Raw genomic sequence first — 21,942 nt, 5'->3', positions numbered from 1 at the left:
GGAGCCTGTTCTCTGGTCTTCAGCTTGGCCTTACCTGGTCTTATCCTGGGTTTAGGTGGCCGGAGGTTGAGTGAGAACAGAGTAGAGATGAGGAAGCCCTGTGCTGCCTCCTACATGTGTTCCCCAACTCCCGCAGTCTCCAGTGCTTGACAATTATGTTCCTTTCTTTCGTGCCTCGTGTGCAGCCATGTGGGCAGGGCCCTGTCCAACTACGGTGTCCCTTGGTGTTCAGGGCAGCACCCAGCTGGGAAGGTGCTATAAACGTTTGTAAAATGTCCAGTATTATGTGTGACAGACATTGTTGCACATGCCTTATAGGGGAAGTCAGTGCTTGTGAGTGACAGGACTCGGGGGAGGGGTTGAGGGGGGAGGATACGGGGGTTGGTGGAAGGGATGAGGCAGGGGTATTACCACACAGTACATACAGATGAAATGCTGTGCACCAATTTTAGCCCAAATTTGCCCTGTATGTCTGTTTCTCCACAGAATAGGTCCCTATATCACTAATCAAAGACAGGCAACAGAGCCACTCAGTACTTATGGCCCAAGAACATAAAGCTCTACTTAGAGGTGAAGTCTTGGTGTGGGGTTGGAAAGATGGTTCAGCAATTAAGAGCATTTATTGCAGCTGGCTGCTGGTGGTACAGTCAGTCCTTTAATGCCTGCAACTGAGACAGGCAACCTGGTCTACATAGGGAGTCTTAGGACAGCCAGAACTACACATAGAAATCCTGTCTTAAAACAAAACCAAACCAATAACAAAACAAAACTCTCCAAAACCTAACAAACAAACACACCCCTAAAACAAAAAACAACCAACCAATCAAACAAACAAAGAGTATTCCATGCTTACAGAGAACTTAGTTTTGGTTCCCAGCACAACCATTTCGAGTCCAGTTCCAAGGGCACCTTACTCCATGGTGTGTGTACAGACATACAAGCAAAACACTCATAAATACAATAAGTAAACAAGTATGCCTTAAGGAAAAAAAAAAAAAAAACCCAAATCTCTAGTTGGGAGGAGGCCAATAGAAGTCTAGTCCAAACCAACCCTGTCTCACTCACCCTGGGGATCAAACTCAGGTCTTCGTGTTTGAAAGGCAAACACTTTACTATCTCTCTAGCCTCTGTGTGTGTGTGTGTGTGTGTGTGTTGGTGTTTGCACACATATGCAAGTGTGTTTACACACTGGCAGAAGTCACAGGAGGACATTGGTTCTGTGTGTGTTTGCACACATATACAAGTGTGTTTACACACTGGCAGAGGTCACAGGAGGACATTGGTTCTCCTGCTCTGTCATGCTCTGCCTTATGTCCTTGTGACAGGGTGTGTCATTGAAACTGAAGCCCACTGTCTCTACAAGACTGGTTTGCCAGTGAATGCCTCGGGGTTTGCCTCTCTCCACTCTCCAGTTCCAGACCAGCGTGGCAGTGCCTGGGCTTTTACAGGAGTGTCAGAGATTCAGACACAGACCCTCATACTTCTGTTGCAAGTGCTCTTCCTCTCCCAGCCATCGCCCCAACCCAGATCCTCCCTCTCCCCACTCCTTCCTCTACCTCCTTCTTTGGAGGCAGGGTTTCTCTGTGTAACAAGCCTTGGATGTCCTGGAATAGTTTTTTTTTTTTTTTAAGATTTATTTATTTAATTTATGTGAGTACACTGTCACCATCTTCAGACACACTAGAAGAGGGCATCATATTCCATTATAGATGGTTGTGAGCCACCATGTGGTTGCTGGGATTTGAACTCAGCACCTCTGGAAGAGCAGTCAGTGCTCTTAACCACTGAGCCATCTCTCCAGCCCCTGGAATAACTTTGTAGACCAGGCTGGCCTGGAACTCACTGAGAACCACCTGCCTCTGCCTCCCAAGTGCTGAGATCAAAGGTGTGCACCATCAGTGCCTGGCTTCACTATTAAGGTTTTAATGACTATTATAACTATTATAAGGAGTCTAGAGCTTTCTCAGCTTTTGATTTATATTCTAAGAACCTATGGGACATTTTCAAACATTTTCTTCTTCTTTCCTCTTCTTCTTTTCCCTCCTCCTTGTTAAATAACTTCAGTGGCTTCAAACTATGTAGCCACACGCACCATGATACTTGGTTTACATGGTCTTGGGGACCAAACCTAGAGCTTCATATATACTAATCAAACTCTCCACCAGCTGAGTCACATCCCCAGCCCTTCACAGATATTTCTAACAGACATTAAATTTAACGTTTTAATTTCTCGTCTATTTGCCATATTACTCAAAACAGTAATTTTTTTAAAAAGTGAATTACAGGGCTAGGAACATGGCCCAGCTGGTACGGGTACCTGACACCCTGACTTTGAGCCTTAGAATCACAGTTGGAAGAGGAAATCAGCTCCAGTAAAGTTGACCTCGGACCTCCACACATAATGCAGTAGCATGCACTCGCCCACACATACATACCAAATAAAAACATAATAACTGGGGGGCTGGAGAGACGGCACGATGGTTAAGGGCACTTGTTGATCTTGTGGAGAACCTTGATTTGGTTCCTAGCACCCTAAGGGATCACATACCCAATTCTGAATCCCACGGGCACCAGACACACACGTGATCCATGCACATGCACACCTGTCATTAAACACTCATACGTATAAATTAAATAGGTCTAAAAATTTTAACGTGATAACTGTCTTTTAAACTGTCTCTGAGATCTTATCAGGCTTGCTAGTCCTACCGTTGAGAGTCTCAGCCTCCGGGTTTCCTCATCCTGCGTACGGCACACTGCCTTGGTGCAAACCCTGACATTTCTTCCCTCTGCCATCCTAGCCACTGCCTCTAGACAGGCCTCCTGATTCCCCCATGGCTGCATGCTATTTGGTTATACCACCCTGGTTGGCTAGAAGAACCTCACTATGTCATCATTTCAGGAAGACAGGATCTGGTCTTCGATCTTGGTCTCTCTGCCTTCCTGCTCTCTACACCAGCCAAAGCCTATCTGTCATGTGCTAATCAGTGATTTCTCCACATACACCTTTGGCTCTGGCTGTCCCCTTTGTCTGGGAATGCTCTGCCTTCAAGTTTGAGGCATGAAGGACAGGGAGAATGTGGCTTTCTCCTGCTCTGTAAGCTGGCAGCCTCGCCTTGGAAGACCCGCTTTTACCATCATCTGAGCCTGCCTCCCTTGCATTTGCCTGTCTCTTCATTTCCCTTCGCCTGACCACTGCCTTACGTTTGGCTTGGCTCACTGTGTACACTCTTGGCCATCATCTGTGTCCCTTCCTGAAGTCCTTGGCTGCCAAAGGAAGGGCTGTTTACTAATTTTGTTCGCTGCTAGTTCATTTGCCTCTCACACTACGGGCATCCAGCAAGCACTTGCTAAGTGGGTCATTCTAAAAATAGCCTTGTGTCCATCACCTGCACTGTTCCTCTCTCGTGCTGGCCTCGTCTGGTAGTGAACTCTGTATAGGCAGAGAGAATCTCCTGTTCACCACTGAGTTTCCAGAACAGGGTCATACCTGTGTTCAACAGATGCGACCTCTAAATCTGATTTGCTTGTGGGTTCTTAGCACCCGGAGAGCGCAGTCTCAGCTCATTCGAGTATGCCCCTGAAGTTACTGAGTGCTACTTATGCTCTCGTAAGAAATTATTATTGCTTTATTCTTGTTTCTTTGACCAGGGTTTCACTTTGCAGCCCAGACTATTCCTTGAACGTTTGGCAATCCTCCTGCCTCATCTTGCTAAGCACGAGGCACTATTATTTTGGAAGTGTTGAGGGTAAGTCTGAATGGTATTCAGCCAACATGTCCGGCTTGTTTGGATATTATCTCAAAAAGAAAGAATACGAGGCTGAAGTAGCTTGTTGCTGCAGGGTGTCCTGTGTGCCCTCACAGACAGGGTCACCTGACACTCTGGCCTCAGGCCTGGGAGGATGTCCTGGGCCTCTGTAGGGTCGCACTCTAGCCCAGATCGGTACAGAAGGCATGCCAGCCAATGAAGTAGACAGGTGGGTCCCACTCTCTGGCAGACAAACAGAAGTAGTCCCAGGGAGCAGGTAAAGGTCCTAAAGTAAGAATTTATTCCAAGTGCACACGAGAGGTTGGACAGCAACGTCAAAGTCTGCATTATTGAAGAAAAGCACACATTTCAAAGCAGGTAAGAAGCCCTTATGAACATTCACCTAGCCCTTCCTTCGATACTATCCTAGCCTGAGCTGAGGCAGGAAAGGGCCTTATAGTTTTCTAACAAAACATAGGCACCTAAGGGCTGAGAGAGAATTATGCAGTCTTATTTTTATTAGCATCTACCAAGACAAAAAAAAAAATTCAAAATTCCCTCGCTGCTCCAATCCCACCTCCAAATGGGCCTTAAAGGAACAGTATCTGCCCGGGGAGCACCTGCCACCAGAGTTGTTCTCAGAACTGGGCATGTGTGCATGCCACCCCTTATGTCTGTGAACTGGCCACAGACCTCTCCATCAGGTGGGGACAAAAGGGCAGCTGGTGTTTCTCTTGGCCTCAGCTGTCAGTCTTGGAAATTTTGAAAAGATCCGCGATGTCCAACAGTGCTTGGTTGATGTGGTTCCCAAAGCGCTGGGCATTCTGTGGGAACTGAGAGCTTAGGGCACACTTTTAAGACAGCTCCCACCCTTCCGTAACCACTAATGCCCCACAAGCAGACTCCTCCCCACCAGAGATGGAGTGTGCGCTTCTGGGTTATCCCAGAGAGCATCCCCTTCTTGGGACAACCCCACATGGGAACGGGGGAGACTCACCGTCTCTGAACTCGAGAACTTGCTGGAAACGTGGAAGAACATAGTGTTTTCGCCTGCAATCATGTAAGAAACCCCATAGCCGTCATCTGCCACCTGAGGACAAGAGGGAAATGAGACCCAGAGCCAGCCTAATGTAGTTTCCCTCCCCACCGACTCACAGGACGGGGTCCCACATGAGTTACTGCATTCTTGAGATCAGCCCCCACTCTCCTAATCTAGGAAATAGCATGCAAACCGAAAGGACTGTGCTTTTGGTTCCAAGACTGCAACTTCTATTTCATCTAAAGGATGCTGTCCCCTATGTCTGCAGGTCTAGGACTCCCACTTCCTTAGGGGCTCACACTAGAGACCCAGCCCTCTCTAGCCTCCTGACAGGGTGGCTCCTGCAAATGTTCTGTGGGGGAAGAACTGTTCCACTCAGGGGAATACATTTTCTGAAGGGCCCCATGTGTTTTGCTTGTCCCGGTGAGGCTAGCCTTGGGCATGGCGACACCTCCCTGTGGAGGCATATGGAATGGGTGGGTTTTCCTACCTGCCTGTCTGGGTCAGCAGCTATGGCTTTATGTTCTATGTGGGTCTCTAAATAAAATTGCTTGTACCCATGTCACCTGGTGGAGGCCCTGTGCCCCCAAACTGAAAACTCCAGGGTCACAGTGCTGCCAACCACCACCCTCCCGGGGGACTCACAGGTCCAAAGCCACCTCCAGCACCCAGATGATTGGGGTACTGCTTTGGGTCAAACATGCAGATCTGGAACTGGGGGATCTGGCTGGTGGAGAGGCTCCAGGGTTCTGAAAGCACCTGCAACAGGAAGGTGGAGCCCATCAGACACTGGACACTCAGTGTGCGCCTGGCCTACTGGTAGTGACAGAGAGCTACTTCAGTGTAGGCACTCTCAGCCAGGCATGGTGGCAAGCGCCTCTGATCCCAGTACTCAGGAGGCAGAGAGCATTCCCCGTGTTCGAGGTCAGCCTGTACTCCAAGCCAGTCAAAGCTACATAACAAAACCCTGTCTTAAATAAATCAATGTGATACAAAACACAGGCTAGTTGGTGGTGGGCACACCTTTGGTCCCAGAACCAGAACTTCATAAGTACAGAAGGGTGGGTCTCTGAGTTGGAGGTCAGCCTGGTTTACAGAGTGAGTTCCAGGACAGCCAGGGCTACACAGACAAACCCTGTCTCAAAAACTAACTAACCAACCAACCAACCAAATCCAAAATACAAAAGGCTCTACTTAAGGGCACAGAAATGGACATGTGTGGTTCAGGGCTTAACTTCTGCCGTTCCTTAGGCCACCAGCCTCCCCCCCCCCTTGCTTTGAAAACCCCAGCATCTGCATAAACTCCCCCAGGCTGCCTGAGTCCTATCTAACTTGCCCCTCCTTGACCTTAGCCCATTTTCATTCTTCTCACAAGTACAGTCACCGTCTGGCAGAACACACACTTGTCGGCTTTTCCTCATAAGAACATTAATTCCACAGAGCCCTATTGCATGAAGGCCTTGGTCTGGGCCTAAAGGCAAGGGGACAGAGGTCACACCCAATGACTTCACTGACCTCAGCCAGGAAAGGAGAGCTAACCCCTAAGTACTTGGAGACGATGTAAAGGCAGAAGAGGTGTCTGTCGATCCCAGCCCCTGTCATGGCCAGGCGGTACATGTTCTGGTGTTTTTCGGAGGCTTTCCGGAAGAGTTCTTGGAGGTCTTGTTTCTGGGGATCAAAAGTAGATGGGGATAAAGTGGCCTTGGCCCTTGAAATAAACAGGGGTGAAAGAGGGAAGAGGAGCCAGGTGCGTGGGGCTCACCTTATGGTTCCCCTTCATCATGGCCCGCACAAAGGCTGTGGACTCATTAGTACAGGAACGCACAGTCTCGGTCCGCCCCTCTCGGAACATTCTTGTCATTGAGGCCTCATAAGTCAGGCAGAACTTGCCTTTATCCTGGGGTACACAGCAAGGTGAATCAGGCAGGTGGACCCTGAGGACGCCCTGCACACTCAGCGGCCCTCAGGAGCTCCTACCCGGAAATAGGCCAGCTGTAGGGCAATCTGCACAAAGGCATCGGGGCTGGTTCGACACTTCTTGATGAGGCCTTTGCCAAAGGGTAGGAACTGGAAGCAGTGTAACTCCACATCGTCGGCCAGTGCCTTGGCTACTTGGTACGAGTTCTCGATGGCTTCCCGGCACTGCCAAGACATGGAAAGAGGTCAGTTGAGGCCAAAGTCCTCCAAGGAGGCTTCTAGATCTAAGAAGGTGTAAGGTTTGGGGTGACAATGAAAGGCAGAGCCAGCCCAATAGCTTCAGGACACACAAATGACAGCTTGGGAGGATTCAGTATGAGGCCACGCTGAGCTTGATGGAGAGGAGGGAGGTACTGTCTGCCAGGCACTAGGAGCCACGGATCTCAATCTTCTTTAACCAGACAACCCTGGGGTCTCCACTTTCCCTGTGGCCCACACAGCAGCCCGAGAAGCTCTTGTCCCTTCATCCTGGGGATGAGACTTAACCCACCCATTTCTAGTCTGTATACCTGCTCAGGAATGTCCCACTGCAACCGATGAGGAGGTGGCAACCTGGTGTTCGGCTCACCCACACAGTGGCCTGTCTCCGTGTAGCCCAGGTGAAAGGTATCAGTGCCCAGGACGAACTGCAGGGATGAAACCAAACCTGAGAAACAGGCTTCATCACAGGTACCTGCCCTGAAGATGCCCTGTCCAGGGCTTTACCTCCCAGAGGTGCCCGATGATGGGGGCGTCTGCCCACGAGTGTTCTGTGTTGAGGCCCAATACACCATTCTTGAAGGAGATAAGAGTAAAAGATTTGTCGAACCATCTGCGGGAGTAGATCAGGATAGACCCAGAGCTGGGTAATTAGATAGCTCTCCAGCCCTCTACCCTAATCTCTGCTGCTAACACTCATGATTCAAGTCTAATTACTAACCCAGAACTTCTTAACCTCAACTTTGATTGTTCTTTAAATTTTTAAAATTACATTTGTGTGTGTGTGAAAATACATACGTGTGTGCATATACCTGCATGGTGTCAAAGGACAAATTTTCGAGGCTGGTTCTCTCATTCCCACCTTTGGGGTCCTGGGGTTTGAACTCAGGTCATAGGGCTTAGCAGCAGGTACCATTACCCACTGAGCTAGCCCACTGGCCCTCCTAATCTCTATTCTTCACCTTTTAAACAAAAGTTTACTTATTTTATTTTACATGCATTGGTGCTTTGCCTGCATCTATGTCTATGGGAGGGGATCAGATTTTGGGGTGACAGTTGCGAGCTGCCATGTAGGTGCTGGGAATTGAACCCAGGTCCTCTGGAAGGACAGTCAGTGCTCTTAACCCGCTGAGCCATCTCTCCAGCCCCACTGATCTCTATTCTTAACCTTCGATATCCAACCTTAACTCTTACCACCTTACCTTTAAATAATGCTATCTACCCACTGACTCTGCACCTGACTTTTACCTCAATCCTCCGCCCCTAACCACTGGCCTATAGCTGTCATTACTAAACTTTAACTTTAACCTCTGACCCTGAGTCTAGGGCACACACCTGTTATAACAGTTGCCGTGCAGCAAGGCTTTGCCGTACAGGCTAAGGCTGGCCTCGTCGTCGGGGTTGTAGCAGTGAGACTCTTCATCCAGGGCCACAAAGAAAGCAGCACGTTCGATGGCATCCAGAGACATCTTGTTCTTGCCGGAGCTAAAGAAGGTCTGGCGTGCCTCTGCCCATTCTACCCTGGGGATACAAGGTCAGGAGAGCAGAAGAACCTGTGTGTATCTTTTCCTTTTTTAAAAATCAGGGTATCTCTTAGGATCAGGCTGAATCTGGAGACAAGATGAGGTGGGGCCTCTTGGGTGTCCTGAAAGATGTCCTCTGACCTTACTACCAGTGCCCTTTGCTATGTTTTATGTGCCTAGCTTTGGTCACACCAATGACTCCCCGGTACTAGGATGGAGGTGGGACCAAGCTTTTTTTTTTTCCTCATGAACCCTTGAACCTGGGCCTGAACAAACCCTCCCTACAGACCCTGGGTACCTTCCTCCTGCGGTGAGGGCGGCCAGCTTTTCCTCCCCAGGCTGAGGGGGGGAAGGGTCGTCTAGGATTCTCTGGAACTGCATCTCTAGGTCTCGAGGCTTGAGCAGGCGTGAACCCTCGTAGAGCCAAACCTTGAAGAAGCGACCTTTGTGGTAGACAGCCACGTGCCTGCTCTCTGAGAGGTGCTGTAGCAAGTCTGTGTGATAGAAGCCAGGAAGCAGCTGAGGCGGGGCCTCAGAGCATACCCAGTTCCCCTCTCTAGCCCAGAAAAGGGGTCACCTCCCCCAGAACACAGATGGTCCCTGCAGATCCTCATTTGCCTGACCTGGGCCTTTCTTTGAGGAATGGGCTCTCTTCTCCTGAGTTCCACTACCCAGAGCTCATTGTCTCATTTCTCTCTATCCATGGCTACCTCCTTAGCCCCTTGGAGGGTCCCAGCATCAACACATGTCTGTAAGTAATGACCATCTAGAATCTCTCTCTACTTATCACAAATTCATGACCCCGAGACACTGGAGTGCTTAGAGACAAATACTAGTTAGGCATGTAGTTGCCATGGCTACAACTTCATCTTCAAGGGTGCCTGGGAGGGCAGGACTTCCTCTTCATGGGTGCCTGGCAGTGGCACAGTACCTGTCTCTTTGCCTGGGATGCGTGTAGTGTTGAACATCCTCTCCATCTGGTAGGAGCACATGGGTACCATACCCAGTGCCATTACCTGGGAGGAAGGCCCACTGTGGCTTAGATTCAGGCCTCTTTTCCTTACCCCACCCCTCAACCCTGATGTAACTCACCGGCTTGATCTCTTCACGGTCCAGTTTGCGGCGATACATGATCATGGCGTGAACAGCATTTCCCAGACGTGCCGCTTGCACATTTGTGTTCTTAATAAGCACAAAATCCTATGAATGGAACAGAGTTAGTAGGCTGGGTACCTTTGGCCTGGTGGGTGGGGAGGGTCACCTGAGTCTCACTAGCCTAAGGAAACTTTTGCAGGGGCCCAAGGCATGTATTCCCTGTCTATATTCCATCCAACATCACATCAGGATGCTCTTCCAGAAATGTAAACTGACCGGCTCCAGCTTCGACCAGAGCTGTTTGCTGCCCATTGATACTTTGCTTACTTTGCCTCAGAGGGGTTCAACCACAAAACAAAGGAGTTCTACCATCTCTCGTGGAGCCTGAGAGGAGGCAGGAGAGACTGGCTTAGACAAGGGAAGGCCCAAAGGAGAACAAATCTTTGGTTTGGATAGGATATTAGTTGTTAGAAAGACAGTTTGTGGGTGACGGGGATCCCAGGAGGCTAGCAGAGTAGCAGGGTATGCTTTGGACACTAGGAGAGACTGGGCACCAGGCATGGTAGGGACAGCAGTCATGCGAGGTGAGGCAGACAGGGACTTCTGAGTACTACAAGAGTCAGGCATTCATCCTGTGGTCTGGCTCTACAAAGGGACAAAAGCAAAGTATGTTTGAAAGAAGCTCTAAAAATGGTGTCGAGAGAGTTGAGGACCTGTGCCTCAGTGGCCAGAGAGGGGGCCACGGGCTAGGGAGCAATGGAGTGTGCTGTCCCTAGCCAGGGAAATTCAAGGGCAGCATAGGAATTCTGCCTGTTGTCAGGATCTCCATCTCCCCCTAGGCTGGACTGCTCGTCTAGCGTTATTCCTCTCTTTTTCTTTCTCTCAGGCCTCACTCCATTACTCCGCTCACCCATGGATACTGATGTAAACAAAGACTCCAGATCCTTGTCCCAGAGCTTGGGGACAGAGCTGGGGCACACAGGAGCTCGGGGAGGCTCTGGTTCTTACCATGGCATAATAGTTGCTGTTCACCATGAGGGGGCTTCTGCCTCTGAGGTAGACGTATTCTTCCCACCAGTCACTGACCTGTGGATAAGCAGGCTGGAGGTTAGGGCTGAGGAGGGTGGAGCAGGAACACGTGGATAAGAACAAGACCAGCCAGGCAAACTTACATAGTTAGTTGCCCACCAAGACTTGAGCACCAGGTATTTCTGCAGCCTGGGGGCAATCTTGTCCTGGAATTCTTTGGCCAATGTCTCCATGCGGTAAAACGCTTCATCATCCAACAAGGGCCTCACGGAATCCAAGTACTGTCCGGCCAAATTTTTATCATGGAGGTGGGGCTGCCTCCACCCTAACCTTTTCACCACCTCTCCTCAACCAGACCCCATTCTTCTCGGGCCAGTCCTTATCGGTTTGGACTGGTCCTCTGAATCGAGGATTTGGGGCTCATTGGTACTTTCAGGCCCTTACCCGGTGAATTGTGGCTGTCACGCTGGGAACAGGAAGCTTAGGCAGTGATGTCTGGAAGCTATAGAGCATGGGCCGCCGGCTGGACAGGATACGAACACAGACCTAAAGGTGCAGAGCACAATGCTGGGGTAGGGGGCTATCAGGAAGCACGGACGCAAACTAGAAAACAACTAAGACTGTCAGAACCATCAGGACAAACCCAGGCACCGAGCGCTGGTGGTCAGTCCTCCCCCTTCTCGCTCAGGACCCCAAATGAGATTCCCCCATGATCGTGATCTCAAACCAGATGCCTGCACCCTCCAGTGCGTCTGCTCACAGCCCAGATCTTGGTGGCGTGGCTGGTCTTGCTGTGCATCTCGAACATCCACCCATGGTACGAAAGCAGCAGCTTCAGGGTTTGTCGGAATAAGAAAATGCCTGTAGCCCAGACTCCGGTGGAGAAGATGACCATGCTGAGAAGTGTCTTGGTCTGTGGGGTCCCATAGGGTCCAAACCTACTAGAGAAGGATGAAGATTTTAGGCTATCCCTTTGAGGTCAGCCTTCAGGGAATTCTGACTGCAGCGGTTGGCTGTGAACTCCCTCTCTTGGGGAAGAAAGGGGAAAAGACCTCTCTGGGGCACTCAGGTCAGAGTGTACGAAATACAAACTGCCTTGGAACTAAGAGATGGTAGCCCTGAGAGAGACCCTTGCCCACCAGTGACTGCTGTTCAGTACAAGAATCCTGGCCGTGGTAACTGTCTTGGTTCTTCTTCCTGAAACTCATGTCTTCCGGGTGTCTTACCTTTCCGGGAGCCATCTCTGGATGCAATGGACCAGCCCCATGGAGATGTCCACCTTGCAGTAGTTGGAACCAACTGTTGCCATGACAACAACCAGCCAGCTGGTGGGGCTGCCAGGGTACACACCCCTAAGGATGCCATTCTGTGGGGGAAGAAACAGGCATCCTACTGGAGTAGGAAAATGTCACTAGGCCCCTGGGAAGTCTTGAGAAAGAGCTCCTGGTCTTTGCCTCATCCATACATGATGTTCTTCCTCCACACACATACACCTACATTATATATGTCCCCACCCCATCTTCATCCTGGTTTCTGCACTACTGGATAGAGGTTATCTATAACCACCAGCACTGCTTGCCAAAAGCAGAGACAGACACTGACAATGAGACTTAATTTTTACAACTGGCCTCTCTGCCTAGGCACCTGCTGGGGAAAAGAGGCCCTGGAGAACCACGGAGAATCAACCCACACCTTGATTCGAATAAGGCGTTTCTTCCAGGAGTTGACTCCAGACAGGTAGATGTGTCTCAGAGCCTCCCGACTAAGCCGGAAGTCGACCCCGTCTGGGGTCACAGTGAACTGGAAAGCTACTGCCTGGTGTGCTTCCGCCATCCTGGGGTTTAGTCAGCACCTAAGAGTAGGACCAGAAGGTGCTTAGTGCGCCCAGCCCAGCCCCGCCCCCGCCCAGCCACCTCTAGCTGAGGCTCCGCCCCCCACCTCCCCATCTGGTCCTCGCTTCCCCCACCCCCTGCCCGGTCCACTATGCGACCACCCCCAGACCCGCCCGTGCCCCAACACTACGCGCCCTGCTGGGCCCTTCTAAGCCTGGCCAACCGCCGCTGCCACCGAACCCTCGTGGGGTTCCGGGCAGGCCGATGTGCAATTGTGCAGAAGTCTGGTCCCAAGTGCTCCAAGGGCAGCGAAGGGCGGCTTGGGGTCTGGGAAAGACGCCCAGGAAAGGGAGTGGGCCTGGACAGAGATTAGGTTCGAGTGGCCCAAGCACTGTCCTCGCTTGGAAAGCTCGGCTGAGAGTAATGGTGAAGCCTTGTGGGATGGAATGGTTCTGGGTCCGGATGGCCTCCCTGTGTTGGTCCCCAACTCACGGCTCAGGTTTGCTTCTGTCCGTGTATGGGTCTGGCCTCTCTGGCCCATGTCCCCACGTCCTTCAGGCCTGGCCACCCCTGCCGGGCCCCGCCCTGTCCTCACTGGGAACTTGACACCCACTCCCAAATTGGGGTGGAGAAAACAGATATGGGCGGGAACCACAACACCCTCCTTTTGGGGGAGCGCCTAGGGAGAGTGGGTAGTTTTCCCACAAGCTTGCTGAAGGTTGCTGGAAGGTCTGGGACTGGGGAAATGGAGGGTCTCACGTGAGCATGGTTGCATGAGTGCTAAAAATAACTGAATGTAGGGAAAAGGTCACCAGGAGTCAGCTGTGTAGCCTCTTCCCTAATTCCACAACTCGAGGTTGGCAGTCACATTCGGGGCCCACTGTTGTCCCATCCCTTTCCAGTCCTCTTCCCTAAATCCCCTTTTTGTTAGTTGTAAGCCCAGTTCAGTAGTTGTTACTCTTAAACAGAAGCCAGGGAGAATTATGGGATAGGAGGTCTCAATGAGTGGAACGGACCCCCTCAGTGAACTCAACAGAAATCACTTAAGTCTGTATTCCTCAGTTTGTATTTGTGAAGTTCATTTATTTAGGTACAGCCCTGGGGGCTCTCGGATGCCCGCCTTGGGCAAGTAAGTACTAAGAAAGGGGTACAGAGGTCAGCTGTTCCAACAACAGTCTCACTTAGAGGCACAGCCCAGTCTCGGGGGTCTTCTTCTCTTTGTCCCTCCCTCCAAGGTCCTGCCCTGGAGGCTCCAGGAGAAATCTGAGGTGGGGTTGGCTCCTCAAGAGGATGGGAGCCTGGTCAGCTGCCTCTTCTGCTGGAAGTAGGACTGGAACCGAGATTGGGCATATTCCTGAGGAAGGAAATCCGTAATGCAGTGACAAGGCTTGGAAGCGGCCTTTTGCCCAAAGCCACCGGGAACTGCCCAGATCTCCTGGGGGACATAACCCGTGTCGCTCTGTAGCCGCAACCCAAAATGCCGGCGGCGGCGGCGGCGGCGGGGCTTACTTACCAGGTAGCCAAATTCTATAGTGGACATAGAAGCCTGGAGGGTGGACCACAGACCCCAGAAGAAATGAGAGGCCAGAGCATACCTAGGGAACAAGGGGTGGAAAAAGTGCAGTCAAGCTTATTTTACAGTCTGCTGCACCCCCTGGGGGGGAGGGCTGCTCAGCCTCCAGAGTTCCCACTGTTCTGCAGGTTTCTTAAACCCCTCCCCCCCCCGCCCCCACACACACTTTTTTTCTCTGCTAGCCTCTGGTGTGGTCTTCTATCTCTACCTGCAGGTCTCCTTTTTCTTCCATAAGGATTTTCCCCCCTCCCCTTTCCCCCTCCTTTCTCACCGACTGATCTCTATCAGCAAATCTTCTTCCTGTTTCTGCTGCTCCGCTTCCGAGAGGACCTCACCTTTCTGAACCTCTGCCAGATAATGGCGAATAAAACGGAGCTGAGATCAATGGACAAGAGTCAGGAACTGGGGAGATTGGAATGTTACCCTTTGTAGCCTTTTTAATCTCCCTTTCCGAACAAAACAAGACTGAAAACTGGAAGTGCTTTTTCTCCTCCCAGCCTCCAGACTATATATTATATACCTGCTGTTCTCTAGTGGGATAGTCCGTGGGTCTTGCTTTGTAGAAAGGCCATTCCTCATAAGTATAATCATAAACCCACTCACAAAAATGATTCCCAATGTCGAAGCCCCTGGGAGGACAGAGCAAACATTCGGTCTGTGAGCAGCTGGGATGTGGAGGGGAACGCCTGGCCTGTTTTGCCAGGACCCTGTAGGGACAGGACTCACGCAGGCTGCCCTCCCATGCTTACCTGTAGTTGTAACTGCTGTACTCAAAGTCAACCAACATGAGGTTGTCATCACTGTCTGGCTCCAAGAGAAGTAAGATGTTTCCTGTGGGGGGGGGGTTTGGTCACTTCGGGGCATGCTGGTCCCCTTCAGCTTAGAGACTCACATGCGTTTGTTCTCATACCTTCCTGGATGTCATTGTGGCAGAAGACCACTGGTGACGGTGTAGCGTCCAGTAACTTCCTGTAGAGGCAGAGAGGCATAGGTTACAAGGCCGTGTAACTGCAGCCACCCTCACAGGCTCCTGGCTCTAGTCCTCAGCAAATCCCGGAGAGGACACTGATCAATGCCTAGTGCCACCTGCTGTTGTCACCTTGCCCTCACCTGAGACTGTCCATCTCATCCTTTAGACTGTATATCTCCACCAGGTTCATCTGGGGAAGGTCAGTGGAAGGCAGGTCCTGGATCTGCTTTAGGTACCTGTGAGCCGTCAAATAGGATACAGTCAGTCTACCTTTCCCATCCCCTTCTGTCAACTCTCAGGCCAAACTTTCCTGTCACTGTGATCTGGCTGGGAAACAGGGTCCATAGTACTGGGATACCTATCCACTCAACAGTTTAAATGCATGGCTCCCGAATTTGACTCACCGCTCCATGGTCCCAAACAACCAGCGGGGCTCCTTAGTGAAGGGCATCTCCATACCATGGAAACGAGCCATCTTTGTTGCAATGGCTTCTGACAACACCGGGTCCCGGAGCTCTTGGGTTTTCAATGGCCGGCTCTGTACCCAGTAACCTATCAGGGTGGTGAGGGGGCTAGGGCGGGAGGGGGAAGGGATATGGGATGGGAGGAGATCAAGGTCTTAGGGAAATTTCCCTACCTCGGATGTGAAGGCAGACATTGGGAAGGGTAAAGACTTGGTAAAAACAACAAAAACTGGGCTCTTACTGGGAGGTACTGTTCCAAGCGGCCCTCTGGAAACACTCCATAAAGTTGGGGTCCTAGAGACCTCTCTGCAAGAATGGCAAACATCACGCTTTCTAACACCAAGGAGTCTACACCCTGAAAGGAGATGTATGGCAAAGGGGCACAAGTCAGAAAGAGCCAGAGGCACGTGGGTACTAGTGCAAATCGGTGTTTTCTTCATCTGTGATAGCTTGGACTTCTGGTCTTACTAACTAGGAATTCTAGAGCATCAGCATATTCAGCTACACAAGTAAGACAACACCTTCTGCACCACTTGCTTCAGATGTCCAAACTCCAAGTTATGGTCCTCAGTCCCCCTCACCTGCAGGATGGCCCCGTACAGTCGCAGCAGCACCTCGCGGGGCTCCCCGCCCACACTGGGCACGTGGTTCGGTAGCGAGCATCGGAAGAGTAGGTTGCTGAGGCCTCCGCTGCAGAGCCATACAGGTCACTCTCAGCAAAGGTCACCCCGATTGGTGAGACCCACTTTGGACACCCTTTCCCGCGAGGACCTCCCATGTCCCTAGGAAGACCATGACGCCCCACCCTCCAAGCGCAGCAGACCTGGCCCCGCCCTCTACCCCCGCGGGGCACTGACGGCGACCAAAAAGGGAGTTGCTTCGAGGGCCCCGAGGCTGACCCCTGACCTCACGGGGCAAACGCTCAGCTCCTCCGGCCGCGCTCGGCGCCAGGCCCCGCCCAGGTATTCCCGGCACCACTGATAGGCTCGGCGCTGCGCGTCACGAGACAGCGAGGAAATGCGCCGCCGATTGGGGATTGGTTCTGGGCACTTAGCATCCTGCAAACTGTCGTTGGACAGGCAGCCGCCGACAGCCCCTCCTTCGAGTACACCGGTCCCATCTGCCGCCATGACGTGGACTCCGTTAGGCTCAACGCCTGCCGGTGCTCAGCAATCTTCAGGTGGGGTTAGCTCCTTCCGGGTACGCTCGGTTCCACTTCCGGGAAGCCGGAGAGCCTCTGGGCGTCCTCGGCTCTTCGCGACTGTCTCCGGCTTTCTTCGTGGCTCCAGTCCTGGGACTGTTTCCAAGCCAGATGCGATTCTCAGGGCTGCGGCGCTCAAGGCAGAGAGGGGCAGCAGCTTTCCCCGAGTGGGGCGCGCTCTGGTCACGCCCGATGTGCCTCTCGGTCTCTGTAAAGACCGGTTACTGCGTGGACTGTGTCCGGAACCAAGGAAGTGACGTAGGCCAATCCCGAGCGCCTTGGGCGGTTGGACAGTAGCTCCGCAAAGCTTACGATCGAGGCTCTGGCCAATGAATTGACGATGATGATAGTTTGCGGCTTCTTTATAATATCTGCCGTGTGAGACACCCGATTAGGGAGTAGAGTAATCGAGACTATGGTGACACTTGGGGTAAGTGAAGGGAACAATGAAAGCTTAAAATTCCCCAAGGCAGCATGTGTATGCAGTGCTGGAAGGCGTAATAGGAATCAGTCCGGCGTGTCCAACCCTGCATGGACCGCATGAACACTACTAAGGTGACCCAACACAGTCACTTAAAACATAAGGGGTGGATTTTTCTTTCTGGAGAGAGTGTCTCCTGTTAAATATTGGGAAGGGAGGCATCATCCCAGGAGGAATCCAACACAATTCATAATTCATCTAAAGGATGAAGTTTATTAGAATGAAAGGGTCTCAAAGTTATGAGTTTCGGGATAGGGGAGAGAGAATTAAACACGAGACCTTAAAGTTAAAAGATTTCCCTTTAAAGCCTAGGGAAGGGGCTGGAGAGATGGCTAAGCGCTTAAGAGCACTGACCTCTCTTGCAAGAGGTCCTGAGTTTAATTCCCAGAAACCACTTGGTGGCTCACAACCATCTGTGATGGGATCCAGTGCCCTCTTCTGGTGTGTCTGAAAACAGCTGCAGTGTAGTCATATACATAAAAATAATTCTTTTTTAAAAAAACCTAGGGAGGAAGCTCAGTGTGTGTGAGTGCGTGTGTTTAAGCGCACGTGCAAGCAAGCTGAGGTGCAAGCCTTTGCTCCCAAGCATTCAGGAGGCTGAAATCAGTGGTTAGTTACCTGTGAGTTTGAGGACAGGCTAGTGTACGTATTGGGTTCCAGGTCAGCCAAGGTTACTTAGTGAAACCCTATCTGAGAGAAAGAAATGTTATGAGAATTAATGGGTGTGGGCTGGACAGAGGAGCCAATCAGAGAAAAGAGAAAATTGATTTTTTAAAAAAAAGTGATAAAAAAGATGTTTTAGTATGTTAGGAAGTTTTCTATCACCTTATCTAGCATGAAGCAGAGGAGACAGGGTCAGGACACAGACAGACAAACAAACATGCAGTCTCTTGTGCAGGTGGGTGTTTTAACTTCTGCATTGCTTTGGACTGTGAACTTTGTGGAGAATGAACTTTGTAGATGATAATATTGTGCTAATGTTGCAACGTTCAAAGGAGCCTGGAAATGTTAGGTAGTGATTTCGCTTTTGGCTAGCTTTAGAGTGGGGGGAAGTTCTAAGCTCTGCTTTCTGGGCAGAGGTTCTAGGTGAAAGTGGCCTTGATTCTGCTGTCTGATTGGAGCAGACCAGACCATATCATTCCTGCCTGTTTTTACACAACTCCTATCAGTAAAGGAAGTCAGACCTGTATTGACATAGCTTGTCCCTTGTGACTTATCAGAGGCCAGCTTTCTTAACCTGTGACTCACGCATGACCCTATGAGGTTGGCGGAATGTAGGGATTAGCGGAAGACCTGGTGCCGGTAAAGGTTTCTGAACAAGTAATGACGAGCAATTAATGTAAAAAAAAAGATCCAGACATAATGAATTCAAGGTGTTTCTGACCACTAGACAACTAGATTGTAGCCTGGGTTTTGAACACACAGCATGCATACTTCCTGTTGCCACGCCCCTCAGAGGGAACGGATACCTGATACAGCTAGACAGTGGTAGACTGTTGACACAGTTGGTGATTTAGTGAAGTTGGTCTCCTGTCTCTGGCCAGGTTCTTGTCCATCCTTCCTTCAGGAGTGGACTGGGAAGACGGCAGAGGAACATATGAGTAACTTATCTGCCTTATGGAAATAAAGAACTCCAAGGGTCTCCGTGACAAGAGATATTTCTGAAATGGCTCTAAACAGATTTCTGCTTACTTTGTTCTTTGTATTTAAAGCCAAACTCTCAGCACTGAAAATTGTAAAATAAAAATACCAGTTTTTGTAAAAAAAAAAAAATGTTGATGTTCTGCACCCCAGAGTATCAAATATTCAGCCAATATTTGATGTTTTGGTGTTTTTGTTTGGTTTTTGGAGATAGGGTTTCTCTGTGTTACCATGGCTATCCTGGAAGTCATTGTACAGAGTGGCCAGGCTGGTCTTGAACTCAGAAGTCAGGCTACTTCTATTTCCCGAGTCCTGTGACTAGAGGTGTGAGCTACCACTGTCTGGCCAGAATTTAATGTTTTATATAAACATAAGCATGTATCTTGTTTGTAAGTATTTTATGAATTGTCACCAAATGTTTATTTGTATACTTACTTTATATCACCCAGATACCTGTGGTTCAGGTATAATAAATGTCTCCGGTAAATAGAGTTACTAGTGGGAAAAGTTGGCCAATCTCTGTGTTAGTATAGGCACTCCTACTATTGGCTTCTCTCCTGCAGTGTCCTTAAAATAAATTTGTCTTAAAGGACAGAAAAACAAAACAAGAGAATCTCCAGGAAATATGCAATACAAGAGACCTTTATGCAAACCTGCAAGAGAGGGCAAATAGCCTGTAGCCTGCTAGTTCCTGCTTCAGTTCCCCCATTATACGATGGAAAGTTGGACGTCCACCACACACCAGGTTTGTTGAAGCAAAAATAGCACACGCACGCGCGCGCGCACACACACACACACACACAGCACGGCATACAAAGTCATAGCTCACTGAATAACGTGTGTGTGTGTGTGTATGTGTGTGTGTGTGTGTGTGTGTGTGTGTGTGTGTGTGTGTTGGCAGAGCAGCAGTTGCCCTTGGGAGTGTCCAGATGGTCTGCAGCTCCTTTCTCGGGCCAAACTCTGACCTATATGGGATTGTGGAAAACTACAGGCACAAAACAAGGCCTTGAAGGAATGCCTTGCAAAGCAAAACAAGACCACAGGAACAGGGAAGAGGAGAAGGAGGAACTCAGACAAAGGGGCCCAAGAGCCAGCTTGCTCAAGTTCTGCTTGCTGAGCTGTCTTTAGTAGCTAGCTAAATGATACTTAAAACAGCAGGGGGGAAAAATAAAAAGTGTTCATTCCTGAAGCGAACCTAGAGACTCATGTCTGTCTACCATTACTCCTGTCTCCCGCCCCTCTGCTGCCCACTGCTGTACCAGCCGGGGCAGGCGTTGGACAGGACAGGAAGTGGACCTGGCAGGTTGCACTTTGTGGGTTGGGTCATTTTGAATGACATCAGGGACCTGACTCAGTGAGCTAGGGTTGGGGAACCGTTAACATTTCTGCTTGGTTATGTTGGCCTGGGTTTAGTGAGAGTGAGGGATAGTTAGCCCATCCATCTTACCAGAGAGAAACAACAACAAAACCCCCAAAACAAAACAAAATCCTCCAATAGTGTTTCTTTTGTCCAAGAACCTGGATATAGGCCATCTCTATTCAAAAAATAATTGGAGCCAGGTATAATGGCTCATACCTTTATTCTCAGCACTTGGGAGGCAGAGGCAGATGGATTTCTGTGAGTTTGAGGCCAGCCTGGTTTAGGTAGTGAGTTCTAGGACAGCCAGAGTGCATCCTGTCTCTAAAACAGAAGAGAAAGAAAAAGTGGGGGCTGGGAGGGAGAGTGTGGTGATTTGAATAAGATTGGCTCTCTTGGGGCTAAAGAGATGGCTCAGTGGTTAAGAGCACTGACTGCTCTTCCAGAGGTCCTGAGTTCAAATCCTAGCAACCACATGGTGGCTCACAACCATCTGTAATGGGATTTGATGCCCTCTTCTGCTGTCTGAAGACAGCTGTAGTGTACATACATGAAACAAATACATAAATATTAAAAAAGAAAAAGAATGGCTCTCAAAGGCTCATAGATTCGAATGTTTGGTTACCAGGAAGGGGTGCTTATAGAGATGATCACTTATGAACTGTGTAAAAGCATTCATTCACCTGTCAACACAAAGCTAGGCAGGATTAGAAGGTGGGTCATCCTGGAGTGATTTGCTGGGACACAGGAAGACCAGGTAACCAGCCAGGAGCCTGGAAAGTTCTGGGTGGAAGGCGTGAACAAGCACTCCCTGGAAACAAAGCAAGTTCCTAGGTAGATATGGGGAATTGAAGCCAAATGCATTTCACAGGCATGGTTCCTGTGAGAGAAGCTACCGCTTTGCAGTAGAGCCAGCTGCTGGGTAGAGTGGAGAGTTGGAATCTAGGCCTGGCCTCGAAGACAGGCACTTCCCAGAGCCAGAGGCAATTTCCTAGCAGGGCAGAGAAAAGTAGGTAGCCGTGAGGGAACCACAACCCAATTCTGGTACACGTGAGAGAGATCTGTAACGGTGGTAACAGGCTGAGGCCCAAACCAACAGAGGCAGCCTACTGTAGGCCCAGGGTAGGTAGGTGAATGGCAGGGGTGCTGGCCCTAAGGCAGAGTCAATCATCACTGCCTCGATGCTGGGGAACAGGCTTCACCAATGCTTTCCTGGAAATGCCTTTACACGTGGAAGCTGACGATACTCCAGGCGCAGGAAGTGCTGCCTATCTATTTGAATACAACATTTTAGACATTATGGCATGTAACATGTTACATGTTTCAGAAATACCTTACAATCCTACAGGTCAAGCAGTTGTAGAGAGATCTAACAAGACTTTTATTTTTTAAAGATTTATTTATTATATATAAGTACACTGTAGCCGTCGTCAGATACACTGCTGAATTAGGTCAGCATAAATATATGAAGCCTTAGGAATGGAAGGATGAGAACATTCCTTTGGGGGAGAGATTTTACATTTGTTTTCGCAGGAAAAGAAAAAGTATGGATTCATTCCAAATTGATAATCAGATTTGAAGATATTGGCTGAAAACAGAAAGAAGTCATGAAGACCATAAAATAGGTAAAGTATATGCTGATCTCTCATTATGGGAACAGCTCTGAGTTTGGCTGAGGCATGAAAATGTCTCCAGCCGGAACTTCAGCTATGCATAGCCAATAACTGTGGGCTACAGAGTACTCAGGACTTAACATGCCATCCTTTCAAGTGCCATAGATAGAAATTTATATTTAAGTTTGGCTATGCAATCC

General features: G+C 49.9%; 2 protein-coding genes across 5 annotated transcripts; both read right to left on the bottom strand.

Annotated features, from left to right (window-relative positions):
- Positions 1-4,027: 4,027 nt before the first annotated feature.
- Positions 4,028-13,124, bottom strand: CPT1B (carnitine palmitoyltransferase 1B). Of its 2 annotated transcripts, none has more exons than XM_080939543.1 (19): positions 12,935-13,124; positions 12,303-12,462; positions 11,837-11,976; positions 11,371-11,548; positions 11,055-11,156; positions 10,754-10,891; positions 10,590-10,667; positions 9,579-9,686; positions 9,418-9,502; positions 8,785-8,980; positions 8,299-8,484; positions 7,471-7,576; positions 7,275-7,391; positions 6,766-6,930; positions 6,551-6,685; positions 6,304-6,456; positions 5,434-5,547; positions 4,747-4,839; positions 4,028-4,573 (listed from the first exon to the last, which is right to left on the bottom strand). In XM_080939543.1, exons 2-19 carry the CDS (start codon positions 12,441-12,443, stop codon positions 4,490-4,492), a joined length of 2,319 nt encoding a protein of 772 aa, XP_080795669.1. In that variant the 5' UTR covers positions 12,444-12,462; positions 12,935-13,124; the 3' UTR covers positions 4,028-4,489. The 2 variants fall into 2 exon arrangements, with proteins under 2 accessions (XP_080795669.1, XP_080795668.1); XM_080939542.1 differs by having other exon boundaries at positions 11,371-11,551; positions 12,935-13,122.
- Positions 13,125-13,519: 395 nt separating this feature from the next.
- CHKB (choline kinase beta) lies at positions 13,520-16,982 on the bottom strand. Of its 3 annotated transcripts, none has more exons than XM_080939779.1 (11): positions 16,356-16,902; positions 16,031-16,139; positions 15,691-15,804; positions 15,390-15,523; positions 15,126-15,221; positions 14,926-14,984; positions 14,765-14,846; positions 14,536-14,644; positions 14,287-14,390; positions 13,956-14,037; positions 13,520-13,796 (listed from the first exon to the last, which is right to left on the bottom strand). In XM_080939779.1, the coding sequence occupies exons 1-11, from the start codon at positions 16,577-16,579 to the stop codon at positions 13,725-13,727; spliced, it is 1,185 nt and encodes a 394-aa protein (XP_080795905.1). In that variant the 5' UTR covers positions 16,580-16,902; the 3' UTR covers positions 13,520-13,724. The 3 variants fall into 3 exon arrangements, 2 of the variants coding, with proteins under 2 accessions (XP_080795905.1, XP_080795906.1); XR_013975590.1 differs by having other exon boundaries at positions 13,740-13,796; positions 14,287-14,362; positions 16,356-16,982; XM_080939780.1 differs by lacking the exon at positions 16,356-16,902 and having other exon boundaries at positions 15,390-15,537; positions 16,031-16,259.
- Positions 16,983-21,942: the final 4,960 nt, after the last annotated feature.

Source organism: Micromys minutus (assembly GCF_963924665.1).
Source record: "Micromys minutus genome assembly, chromosome: 27".
In the NCBI taxonomy this organism is placed as follows: domain Eukaryota; kingdom Metazoa; phylum Chordata; class Mammalia; order Rodentia; family Muridae; genus Micromys; species Micromys minutus.
Note: the sequence above shows the minus strand (reverse complement) of the source record. Positions and strands in the feature narration are given on the sequence as shown.